Below are 12,115 nucleotides of genomic sequence, written 5' to 3'. Positions count from 1 at the left end.
AGACATCCAGAGAAGAACCAGGCTGTGTGCTTCGACCCGGGTTTGAGTCCCACTGGCCCCACTCTGTAGCTGTGTGATCTTAGCCTTGGTTTCCGCATCTGTAAAATAGGTGTGTGGCTGTACAGGCTGTCGGTGATGAGGCAGGAATTATTGACTTTCCCGGGGTCTAGAGCACAGACTCTCAGGCAATGCTGTTCCTGACAGAAGTCAGGGATATGTAGCCACCCTGGGGACCCCTTCGCGTGGGGAAGCACCCGTGTTTTTTACATATTAATTCATTGAATCCTCTCTGCATCCCCATGGTAATGGAGGGAACCTTACTATCCCCATTCACCGGTAAGGAAACTGAGACTTGCCTATGGTCTACCAGCTAGTAAGTGGCAGAATTCAGCCTTGACACCAGGCTGGCTGGTTCTAAAGCCCAGGCCCTGCCCACTGTAGCACCCTACCTGCCACTCACCTGCTAAGAAGGGGCCTCCAGGCTCTGGACCTGACTTCAGCCTGGGTGTCAGGGAGGAAGGTGACAGCAAAGGAGGTGCCCTAGCTCATAGGAGTCACAGGCCCCTCCCCTCTCCAGACAGAGGAGAAGATCCAGGAGTCCAAGGAGCTGCAGAAGCTGTGTTCTGGCCGGGGGCCCTGGTTCTGGATACCCCTGCGCTCCCACGCCGTCTGGGAGCACACCACAGTCCTGCTGACCTGTACTATCCGGGGCTCGCCTCCACCCCAGGTCACCTGGTAAGCCACTGCGGCCCAGAGAAGGGGGCCCCTGCTTGCTCCATGCTGTGCCCAGCACCTCCCTTCCAGGAGCCCAGTTCCTCCCTGAGAAGTCCCTGCTGCCTTAGAAAAGCTACACGTGCACACGCCCTGAGCACTCCCCAACCCCAGCAGAGCTGCAGCTGCTGGGAGACTCAACCCGGTTATTCTTAGTTGTTTCCCCGTCAGCCTGGGCCTGGAAGACTGGGCGCCAGGAGACAGCACTTATAAAACATGGTTCTGGTGGCGTGGGGCAGCTGCTACTCTGAGCTGCATGCCTGGGGTTGGGCGGGGAGGGTGGCCCGGTACCAGGCAGGGGGCAGGGGAGCAGGAAAGGAGGCAGGGAGGGCAGGACAGGGCTCCAGCAGTGAGAAGGGGCCTGGAGTGGGAGCTCTCTCGCTATTAACTTAGGGTACAGTCTCAACCAGATCCCTACCGTCTCTGGCCCCGCCTCATTTTCCTGCTCTACAGAATAGGTCAACGACCTTCTGCACAGCTTGCATGTAATAAGGATTTAATGCCTCAACGATGTGGAAGCCCTCAGAACGTGAAAGGGGCTGGGGAAGCAGGCGATGTCGTCCCCAGAGTGGAGCCACCACAGCAGCATCTCAGGGTCTAGCCCTTGTGGGCAGTGAAAAGGGGAGCACGGGGAGCTGGGAGTGGGCATGGCCGCGTCAGGGTCTCCGTTCTGCCACAGGGAGGCATGTCATCATGCAGTGGAGCCCACGGTTTACTGAGTTCCCCCTGGGCTCCCACTTTGAGACACTTTAAGAATGAGGACGGGATTTCAGCAAATAACACCAGGCACATCATTTGTCCCGGGCCAGGAAGCGGGCACTGACTACATAGACAGTGCACAATCACGTCTCCAGGACCCTCTGCTCAGAAGAGAATTGCCGATGCACAGAGAAGTGCAGTGGTGGGTGAAATTTGAGATGAGAGCAGAGGCGAAGAGGAGGAAGTGGCTGCCTGTGCCTGGAGGATCCAGGAAGGCTTCTTGGAAGAGGAGACACATAAGCCGAATCTTGGTCTAGTAGGAAGGGAAGATAAGCTCTCAGGGAAAAAGCAAGTTCTTGTACCTATTTTTATCTTGACCCAGAAATTTGTGCTTATGTGAGCTTTGAGCCACCCATGAAATAGAGATTATTAACCCCATTTCACAGGAGAGCCTCTCAAGGCTCAGAGAGGCAACTTGGCTTGTCTAAGGTCACACAGCCAGCGCGAACCATGGTTCTAACTCAGGTCTCTCTCCTGCCGGCTCATAGCTCTTCCTACTGGCCTGCGGAGTAAGAACGTGACCACTACAGCTGTTTTCCCTTAAAGTGCACTTAATGCTTCAGAAGTCAGAAATTGAAAGCACTCAGGAACGATCAAGAAAAGTATTTTGAGGGAGCTAGCATTGGGCCTGGTCACTGCCAGCTGGCATTCATTCAAAAAAAGTGTGCCAGGCACCATGCTGGGCATTGAAATTCTGGGGAAACTGAGGCAGACCCTCCCTGCAGGCTGCTGGTCCAGTAGGAGATCTTCCCCTAACAGCCAGCCTGGGAAAGGTGGAGATCAGCACTTCAGCTGCCCTGGCCTGGAAGCCAAGCCCTGCCCTGCGCTGGCACTGAGGCCACATCTGAGGCATCCCAGGGGAGCCTCTGGGGAGGGACACTTGTTTTCGCCCCTGCCACCAAGGTTGCCACAACAGGGAGCTGAGCATCCCTTACAAGTGGTAGAACCAAGGCCCCGCCCACCTCCAGCCAGAGGGACTTAGCTGGCCCCAGCGCTCTGAGCTGTCCATCATCAGTCACCTCAAGCATGCCAATGTCGTCCTGAGGCTGGCCTCCAGGGCTTTGCTCAGCCCTGGGGGAGACCCAGGCCCCAGTTCAGGAGGAAGGGCCTGTCTCACAGGACTTGTGAGAAGAGTTTCCATTCGTGCAGCAACCATTAAGCACTTCCTGAATGCAAGGCCAACCACAGGGCAAGTTAGACCCCACGACTGTGCTGCGAGTGGGCGCTGACCACACCTCTGCCTGAATCAGAGTCAATCTCCCAGACCAAGCAGTGTTTCAAAAGTGAAATCTAACAGAAAATATGGGGGGGGGGTTAAATAAATAATAAAAACCTCCCCCTCTTATAGGGGCACCCTTAGCTGGGTTCTGGGCTGGGCGCCTGGTCTCAGCTGTCTCATTTGATGCTCGTTTGTTATTGGCAGCCCCTTAGGACCAGCCACACAGCCCATGCTTTCACGGGCTCCTGCAGGCTGGAGACTGACGCCCAGAGAGGCAAGAGGAGAGCTGGGCTCTGCTGCCTGGGCTGCACCCAGAGCTGCAGCTGCTGCTTTTACTGAGAAAAGCAAAGGCTGGCGAGGCTGAGGCATCTGGAATGTTCCTGACAGGTGTCAAGTGTCGGGGGCCTGACCTTGACGCCCAGATTAGACACTACCCCCCCGAAAAGGAAGACTCAGTTGGGCTCCTTCCAGGGAAGGCCATGCTGTGGGGGCCCTGGTGGGATGTAGGTGCTGCTCTGTTTGGTTGTCATGGAGACAAACAGTGAGGGGAAAGCTGGGTCCAAGGAAGGCCTCACAGAGGCCCCATGCCCTCTCTTGCTGAGGGTTCCTCCTCCACCCCAGCCTCCCCCACTGGAGCAAACTGTCCATTCAACAGCCTCATGAACACAGAGGCCCAGAGTGGTTGGACATGCCCAAGGTAACACAGCAAGAACCTAGTCCTCTCGCTTTCCCACTTTTGCTCCCAGCCCTGACTCCTTAGGCTTCCATGCCCCACAATGGGCAGTGGACAGAGCGATGACCACCCGACCATCTGTGCCCATGCCAGAAGAACAAGACTCCCCAGTTCACCGAAAACAAACAGCAGAGACCAGGAGGCTGCAGGGCAGGGCAGTCCCCTGGGTCGCCCTTGGGAGTCACCTAATGAGTTTAAGAAGACCAATGCCAGGGTCTCAAGCCCCAACCACTGGCCTAAATTCTGGGATACAGCCTGGGCGTGGAGATTTTTGTCCCTGTTGGCTTAAAGAAGATATCGTTTCTTTTTCTCCCAAGTCGGTGTCTGGATGTAGACAGGGGAGGGCTGCTGTACAACTCTGCTCTACACATTTCTCAGGGACTCAGCCCAGCCCCCCAAGGACACAGCCCTGGCCCTCCCGGTCTGAGACAGTAGCCCTTGCTGCTGCGTCTTTGCCGGAGGACAGAGGCAAAGTCACCAGGAAAGAGAAGTATCAGCCAAGTGACACTTGTCCTTCCTTTCTGCTGACAGACTTAATGCCGGGGCCATACCTAGGCAGCAAGAGGCTAGGCCATGTGTGAGGAATTGGGAGACTCAGTGATAAATTCTGCTCCTTTAGAATAAGAGGAGAAAGGCTATTTCTAATGCAGTTTCTAGTGCAAATTTCCAAAGGCTTCTGTCCAGAACCTGGACAGGACATTTTCAAAGGCTCCTCAGCTGATTCTACTGAGAGCCCAGGAAAAGAACTGCTATCCTGAAGGTTCGGCAGGGAGATAGGAACAGAGTCCCTTCCTTGATAACCCGAAGAGGGCCAAGAAAAGCTGGGGCCCAGACTCTGGGAATGGGGGTACCTTATAGAAAAGGCAGCTACCCCCAACTACAGGCTCCTTCTCTGCCTCCCCAAAAGGGAATGACACCCTGAGTATCTCCTGCATTCAGGGTGCCAGAGAAAACTTTACATCCTTTATCCCATTTAACACTCACGGCAAGCCTACGAGGTTGCCGCTATTATTACTCCCATTTCACAGACGAGGACAGTTGAGGTTGAGAGCAGCAGCAGGGCTGCTCTGGGTCACATCAGCAAGTCAGCGGCCCAAAGCTGAGGCAGGAAGCCAGGCCTGAGATGCTTCGGCTCCTTCCCACTGGGAACCACACTGCCTGCCACAGGCCACTGTGTCTCTGCAGGTACAAAGACGAAGTGCAAATCGACCCCCGCCTCTTTCCTGCCGGAAAGTACCGAGTCACCAACAACTATGGGTTGCTGACCCTGGAGATCAGGAGGTGAGACTCCAAGCCCCAGAGAAACCCATGACCCCTGGGCCCAGTACTACTGAGGCCAGAGCAGGATTCCAAACCCTTCCCTGAAGCTGTCTCCCCAGTCAATCTCGTCTTCAGAAGTGTCCGGGGTGCTTGTTAAAATAGCAATTGGAAGGATGGACCCTCCTCTGGCCCCCAGAGAATCAGAATAAGCAGGTCCAGATGGGGCCCTGTGATTCTGATGTCTTAGAATACACGAAGAGGAACTGGACTCAGAGGCAGCAGCAGGGACTGAATGCTGAGCTGGGTGTGTTGCGAGACGTGCTGGCAGAGAAGTCACGCATGCACACACAAGTGCGTGCACACATGCTCTCATGCACAGAGGAGCAGCTAGAGGGAAAATGGTAGGTATCCCAGCTGAGTCTTAAACATGGCTGTGAGGGAAGACACTGCACGCTTGGAGGGAGGTCCCGCGGAAATAATGAAAGCACGGCATCCGAAACATGCATCGTTCACACAAGCAGCCAGGGGCGAATGCCACCATGCCAAGCTCTGTGCTGGGTGCTATACACAGACAGTTGACAGTGCCCACCGCTGTTCAGGCAGGAAGCTTGTGAGACCCAGGTGGCAGGTAAGGAGACAGAGGTTCCAAATGGGCAAGACTCTTGCAGCCCTCGTCCAGGGCAGGGCCTGGGATCCAGCCAGTTCTCGCTGGCTTCTTTCCAGTCACCAAATCCTGCACCTCAACCAGCTCAGGCTTCAGGGACACAAGTAGGAACACATTATCCTCCCCTCCAGAAGCAAAGTGTGGAACATGGACATAACTGCCTGACCACACACTGCAGTGCCCAGTGGGCTGCACAGTCAGGGAAGCCATGGAAGACTCAGCAGAAATTGCATTTGAAACAAAAGGGCTCCCTGCCTCAAGTAGCCTGGAGGGCACCCAGGGGCCTCTCTGCTCACTGATGGAGCCATACATCCTACCAAGTACTCTGTCAACAAGGTGCCCCTGGGCTGGAGCCAACCCAAGCCTCCTTTGGGAACAAGACAGTGTTGGCATGACTGGCAGTGAGCCGCAGGCCTGAAAAGGAGAAGACGTAGGCATTTGGCCCAGTCCTGGCACAGACTGGAAGTTTCCTTGGGCCAGTGAAGGCCCTGCTCATACTCCTAGATTCCAAGTTGGAGGTGTTGATAGGGCAGGAGGCCATGCCTGGAGAGGGCTCATCATCTTGAAACTGGGTGGAAGTCCAGTTGCTGTGTGATTCCCACAAGTCACTTAACCTCTCTGGTCCTACAAAGTCAATAATAACGATCCTATTTTCAAAGCACTGCCACCTGAGGTGAGTTAGGCTGATACCACATCCCCAGTTTTTCAGAGAAGAACACTGAGGCAGCAGGGGAGAAGGTGGGGGGCAGCGGCCATTCCCAGGGTGCACAACTTTGTAGAGATGGTGCCCAGGCCCAAATCTCCCAGCCACACGTGAGGACTCAAGTTTGCCATGGAGACCAGCAGGCTCAGGGGGCATTTCTGCTTCTCTCCTTTTCAGATGCACCGTTGAGGACGCAGCCACTTACACCGTGATGGTGAAGAACGCCTATGGCCAGGCCTCCTCCTTTGCCAAAGTCCTTGTCCGCAGTAAGCCCCCCTGTCCCCTGCAGGCCAGACTGGCCCACAACACGCCAGGATGAGCAGAGGAGGACATGGGTCTGCAATCAGACATAAGGAGGGGCCCCTGGCACAGGGGTGTCTGGCTTGGGAGCAGGTGACCAGGGCCATCATGGAGACTGGCTCCCCTGGGTCTTCAGAGCAGGTGACCATCACCCCCCTCAGACTGTAGAACCTACACTACTATACAAGGGGACCCACCCACCTGTCTCCCAAGAGAACCTATCCTGTCAGGTAGAGCTTGAGTCCAGATGCAGGTCAGGGACTGTGGGAGGGTCTCTGCCAGTCCTGCTGAGGGGACTCAGAGGCCAAGGTCAAGCCCTGCCAAGCCCCTTCTGCCCATTTGACTTCTATAGTATCTCCCAGTTGGGTTCAGGCCCTCCAGGGGGGGCATCTGAAACCACAGCATAAAGTGGGGGAGATGCTCAGAGGCAGACAGACCTGAGTTCACACTCTGGCTCTGCCTCATGGGCTGTGTGAGTCTGGGCAAGTCACTGCACTTCTCTGATCCTCCTCGTCTATAAAGCTTAGCATGTAGGAGTGTAGTAGGCTTTGTCCCCCACATACACACCCATGCTCAGGGAAAAGCACAGTCCAGGAGGCCACACTTCTGGGCCCCCACGAACCTTACCCTCAGGGCCCCTGTGTGTGTGCATGCACACATACACACACACACACACACACACACACACTGGGCAGCAGACAGGCTGCAGTCCAGCCCTCCCCTGCACCCCACCTTTCATCAGACCTTGTTAAACTGTCCTTCACCCTCCTGTCCACCCTGTGCCCTGTTCCACAAATAGCTCTTGAGAGGCCGCTATCCCCCTGCCAGGCCAGGCTATCTTCAGAATTTGAGCCATCCCTGTAGACCGTGCCCAAGTCGAGCCCAAGGTCAGGCATGGGGCCCTGCCTCCCTCTGCCTGCCCATCACTTCGTCCAGATCCCTGTCCCTCCCTCCATCAAGGCCCACAACTCTGGAGTCTAACAGCACCCACTCACCACCACTGCCACCTCTCCTGCCCTTACCTCCATAGCGACTGCACTGGTCCTGGAGGAAGGCCCTGCCCTTGGCGGGGAGGGGGTGGGGGGCAGGAGCTCTGGGTGCTAATTCTGGGTCTCCCTCTGACTCTCTGTGTGACCTGGGGTTGCCTCCTGCCCTCTCTGGGTCTCACTCAGGGCCTTTCGAGGGACCAGTGGCACATCCTGGCTACAGGCTGCTAGGGTGCTCCCAGATGCTGATGCCTCCATTTCCTCAGCTGTACGAGATCATGATAATGGCCTTCATGGCGAGGGCTGTTGTAAGATTTAAATGAGTTACTGAGCAGAGCATGTGTGAAATCCTGAACGGAAGCCCCTCTCACATTCTCGGGTCTGTCAGCATCACCCTGGATTTCCCCCTGAAGCCTCCAGGTGGCCCTCATATCACTGCTCCTTCCCCTGCTAGCTCTCCTGGACCCCTAGTCCCCAGAGTCTAGCCAGGCTCAGCCTCTGTGATGACAGCAAATGACCCTGGTAAGGGTTTGGGCCCAGGAAAGAAACCTCCATTTATTCATTGAGCACCAACTGTATTGGGCTCTGACTGAGGGCCTGGTTCACGTGCACTCGTTTATCAGAACCCGCCACCCATTGGACCAGTGATGGGACTGAGATGTAGTGGGCGAAGGAACTTTCCTGAAGCCAAACGGGGAGCCACTTTGGGAAACCCACACCCAAGCTCATACCTCCCAGACCTCTAGGAAGCTGTGGTGCCAACCTTCACAAACTCCTTTTGCTCTGGATTTTCAGCGTACTTGGGGAAGGATGCAGGCTTCGACTCGGAGATGTTTAAAAGTAAGGAGTCTGGGGGAAGGGCAGGCCTTCACGTGGAGGGGGTCTGGGACTCACCCTGCGGCCTCCCACAGTCCCTTTTAGAACATAGCAACCCACAAAGGGGTATCCACATGGGGTAGTCCTATGAGCTGACTGGCTTCTGGGGTCCCAGGCACCCCAGAGCCTGACCCCTATGACTGAGCTACCCAGTGGACAAAACTGGGCAAAAACTGGCAAAGCCAAAAAGACAAACATGTCATCTTTGGATGGTGACTGTTTGGGCTCATCGGGCCCCATCCTCACCCCAGGGCCAGCCCCTCTTCTCCTTGGAAAGGCTACCTGACCCAGATGGTGCCGCTGCCCAGCAGGGTCCCCCTCCTGTCCTGACCCCAGGCCCAGCTGTGGCCTCAGAACACATGTGCTCTAAATTTCTCTTCCCACCCAGGACTGCTGTTTGGCCCCGATGTGGCGTTCACCTCGGTACTGAACCCCATTTTTGCCCGTGAGAAGGAACCCTTCTCCCTGTCCTGCTTGTTTTCTGAAGATGTGTTAGACTCTGAGCAGAACATCCAGTGGTTCCGAGATGGTGAGGACCCCAGCCCTGGCCGCATCTCAGTCTGGAATCCCTAGTGGAGAGAGAGGCTCAGCTCTGCCCCTCACACCCAGCCAGGACAGGCTGAGTTATGGGTGCTACGGAGACAGTGGGAAGCAGGAGCCCCCTAAAAAGGTTCACAGGGGCCCACGGTACCTCACCCGTGCTGGGGGCTGGGGCAAACATGCTTGAGCTCTGGGGGTGCTCCTTCTGGGAAGAGGGAGGAAACTAAGCACATGGTAGCCCCTGCCCAGAGGGAGCCTGTGGGTTCAGGCCCTGGCTCAGCCCTGTCCACCTACGGGATCCTCATCAGCACCCTAGGGGTGAGCGATGACAGTGGAAGTTACAGAGGTGAGGCAGGAGGTGTGACTGGCTGGCACAGGGACCACAGGGTAGATTGTGACCCTTGCACAGGGCTTTTCAGTCAGCATGTGGGTGCAGGTGGGCAGGAAGCCCTGGGGGTGCCTAGGCAAGGGCTGCAGAAGGCAGATCAGTTCGGACCAGCAGAAGAGGGGGCCCAGCCAGGAAAATGGACTGCTGGCCCGCCTGCCCCATCCTGACCAGGCTTGCGGCCAAAGGACAAGGGGTATGGCCCCCCCTCATTCTCTGAGCCTGGGGAGGCTGCACCTGCTGGGGGTGGGGGAAGAGGGTGAGGCCGAGGAGCCCTGAGAAACAGCTGCAATAACAGGCCGAGATGCTTTCCCAAACCTATAGGTCTTCCAGAATAGAGGTGCTGACAGGAGGGAGGGGCCTCTGAGTGGGGCAGAGGGCAGGGAAGGTCCAACAGCGTGGCCTCAGGGCAGTGCCCACCCCCTGAGCCCCAGGCCCCTCCACTGAGTCCCCATTCTTCTCACCTACTCGGGCCCCTCTGTCCTCACTGACCCCTAAGCCCCTCAATAAGCTCTCTACCTTCCTCACTGACACCCCAATTCTCTCAATGAGCCCCTCTTAATAAGCCCCCATTCCATGAAGTCCACAATCCCTACCCACTGAGCCCCCAACGCTGTCAGCCTGCCCCCAGCCCCTCCCAGAGCCCCTGACCTTCACACAGGGCCAATCTCTCTTGTTCCCACTTTGTCACAGAACCTCCTCACCGAGGCACGGAAGCTTCCCTAAACCCTCACTCCCTGGTTGCCCCGTACCCCTTCCCTGTCCCCGTTCCACTCCCCAAGCCTCCAGCTCATTGAGAGAATTGGGGTGTCAGCAGCCACCTTGGAGGCTCCCACTCCTTCCCCAAGTCCCCAGCTGAGCCACATCAGCCCCACTTCTGCCTAGGCCCACCACACAGCATCTAGGGTTCCCAGGAGAAACCAATAGCCGCATGAGCTCACCCTGAACCCCTTCTTCTTCAGGGAGGCTGCTGAGGTCCTCAGAACGCCGGCACATCTTCTATGCAGACCGCCGGGCATCCCTGAAGGTGTCCTGTGCCTACAAGGAGGACGAGGGGCTCTACACTGTGCAGGTGGCCTCACCCTTTGGGCCCCATGAGCAGAGCACCTACGTGTTTGTGAGAGGTGAGAGGGTGTGTGGGGGCAGCTGGAGCCCAGGGTCACGGTTCTTCCTTTGACTGATTTGCTATGAAAGCTTAGGCAACTCTGTCCATTTTTGGGGGGGTCTCACTATAAAAAGAGGGTGCTGGTTTAGAGCTCCTCTAAGAATTCCAGCAGCATCCTAAGACAGCCAGTCTCAGTCTTGGTGGAGCTGGGGAGGGAGGAGGGAGTGTGACTGGGTCGACTCCAGCCCCGGCTGATTGCTGCCTGCTGGTCCAGAGCCGGGTGCGGTTTCTGACTTTGCCACTTTCCTAGCCAGGGGCCTGGGCTAGTCACTCCTGCCGTGTGGCTCAGTTTTCCCCTTTGTAAGATGGAGAGTTGCTCCGGTGCCCCGAGATTAATTATGCCAGTTGTTGAGGGGTGTGAGTAGATGGTGCCTAACGAGTGGTGATGTCGCCAAGCCTGATGGTGTTGGAAGGAAGAGGCTGTTGGTCAGGTCCTGGCCCTCAAGATCCAAACTGAGATCCTGGAGGGTCATGAGAAGAGGGTGGGAGTGGGAAGAGATTGTTGCCTGATGGACCCTGCTCTCTCCCCACCCCCATCCCCGGTTTAGATGCTGCCGCTGAAAAGTCAGGAGCCCCCGGCTCCCCGCTGAATGTCCGGTGTCTGGATGTGAACAGAGACTGCCTCATCCTGTCCTGGACCCCGCCCAGCGACACCCGGGCCAGCGCTATCACCAGCTACTCCATTGAGCTGTGAGTTGGGTGGCAGAGCCCCCGGGAGGACATCTCAGTCTGGTTGTGAGGTCAAGAGAGGACCGCAGGCAAGAGGGGCCCCCTGCGCGGCCTCTGGACAGGGCAGGAGGTAGATGGTGTTGTATAACTCAGGGCGAGGGAAGGGTGTCCATGCCTCTACATCTGCCGCATGGACACCTGGATTCCTCCGCTGGGTCAGCCACCACCCTGTGGACCCCTCATGGCAAGCTGACCCCGGGAGGGCAAACACCGAGTGCTTGAAGCCGAGGGCTTGTGGGCGTGTTGGCTGCTTTCCTCCCTGAGTGCCAGACAGGTGGAAGAGCGCTGAGCACAGAGGGAGGGAGTGAAACAGGACAAACCTGGGGAACCAGGCTGACCCAGCTGGTGGGGCTTCACCCCGAGTGCATCTGACTGCGGGACATGACCCAAAAGCAGACACATGGTGTGAAAGAACAACAACAGGAGTGATTTACACCGGGAAAGAGAGAGCGAGGTGGGCCTGCGGCTGGATAACATCTGCCCTGCCCCAGACAGGACAGAGGCCTGCTGAGCGGCGGGCAGAGGCCAAACCGAAGCCGTATGCTGCAAGGTGACAGCTTCTCACCAGCGGTCAAACTGCCTAAGCAGCTTAACCTCCAAAAACCCCAGCCCTGCCCATTTTCCCCCATCAGTCCCTTCCCCCCAACTTTCAGGAGACGGAGGAATGGTCCACCTTCTACCATCAGGTTGGCCATGAGCGCCACCTACTGACCAGGGGTTGCTCCTCACTCTTCCTCTTAAGGAAAGCCTGGTCGTCCCGCCTCCTTCGTGTGCTGCCAGCTCAGAGGCCCCAGCTCGCAGTATGGAGGAGTGGGACTCATGGAGTCCTACACCAGGTCTTATGTAAGGGCAAGAGAGACCCTTCAGTGCCCCATGCTACAGATGAGAAACTGAGCTACCTGGCTTTAACTTTGCCCAGAGCCACATAGCTCATCAGTGGTGGAATCAGGATTGGGACACACAGCTGACCACTGCCCCACCCAGCTGGTGCTGGGTGCTGTCTACCCCCTGGGGACACTGGTTAC

The 12,115-nt window shown here is 56.8% G+C and overlaps 1 protein-coding gene across 1 annotated transcript in view; it reads left to right on the top strand.

The window, feature by feature from the left end:
• Positions 1-12,115, top strand: part of MYOM3 (myomesin 3) — a 42,196-nt gene that overhangs the window by 4,336 nt on the left and 25,745 nt on the right. The window contains exons 5-11 of the mRNA XM_037500222.1: positions 578-735; positions 4,668-4,763; positions 6,287-6,375; positions 8,191-8,235; positions 8,660-8,800; positions 10,159-10,320; positions 10,910-11,051. Coding sequence (XP_037356119.1) covers positions 578-735; positions 4,668-4,763; positions 6,287-6,375; positions 8,191-8,235; positions 8,660-8,800; positions 10,159-10,320; positions 10,910-11,051 — 833 coding nt within the window. The remainder of the gene's footprint in view (positions 1-577; positions 736-4,667; positions 4,764-6,286; positions 6,376-8,190; positions 8,236-8,659; positions 8,801-10,158; positions 10,321-10,909; positions 11,052-12,115) is intronic.

Source organism: Talpa occidentalis, unplaced genomic scaffold, assembly GCF_014898055.3.
Source record: "Talpa occidentalis isolate TD23 unplaced genomic scaffold, MPIMG_talOcc4v2.1 talOcc4.9, whole genome shotgun sequence".
NCBI lineage: Eukaryota > Metazoa > Chordata > Mammalia > Eulipotyphla > Talpidae > Talpa > Talpa occidentalis.
Note: the sequence above shows the minus strand (reverse complement) of the source record. Positions and strands in the feature narration are given on the sequence as shown.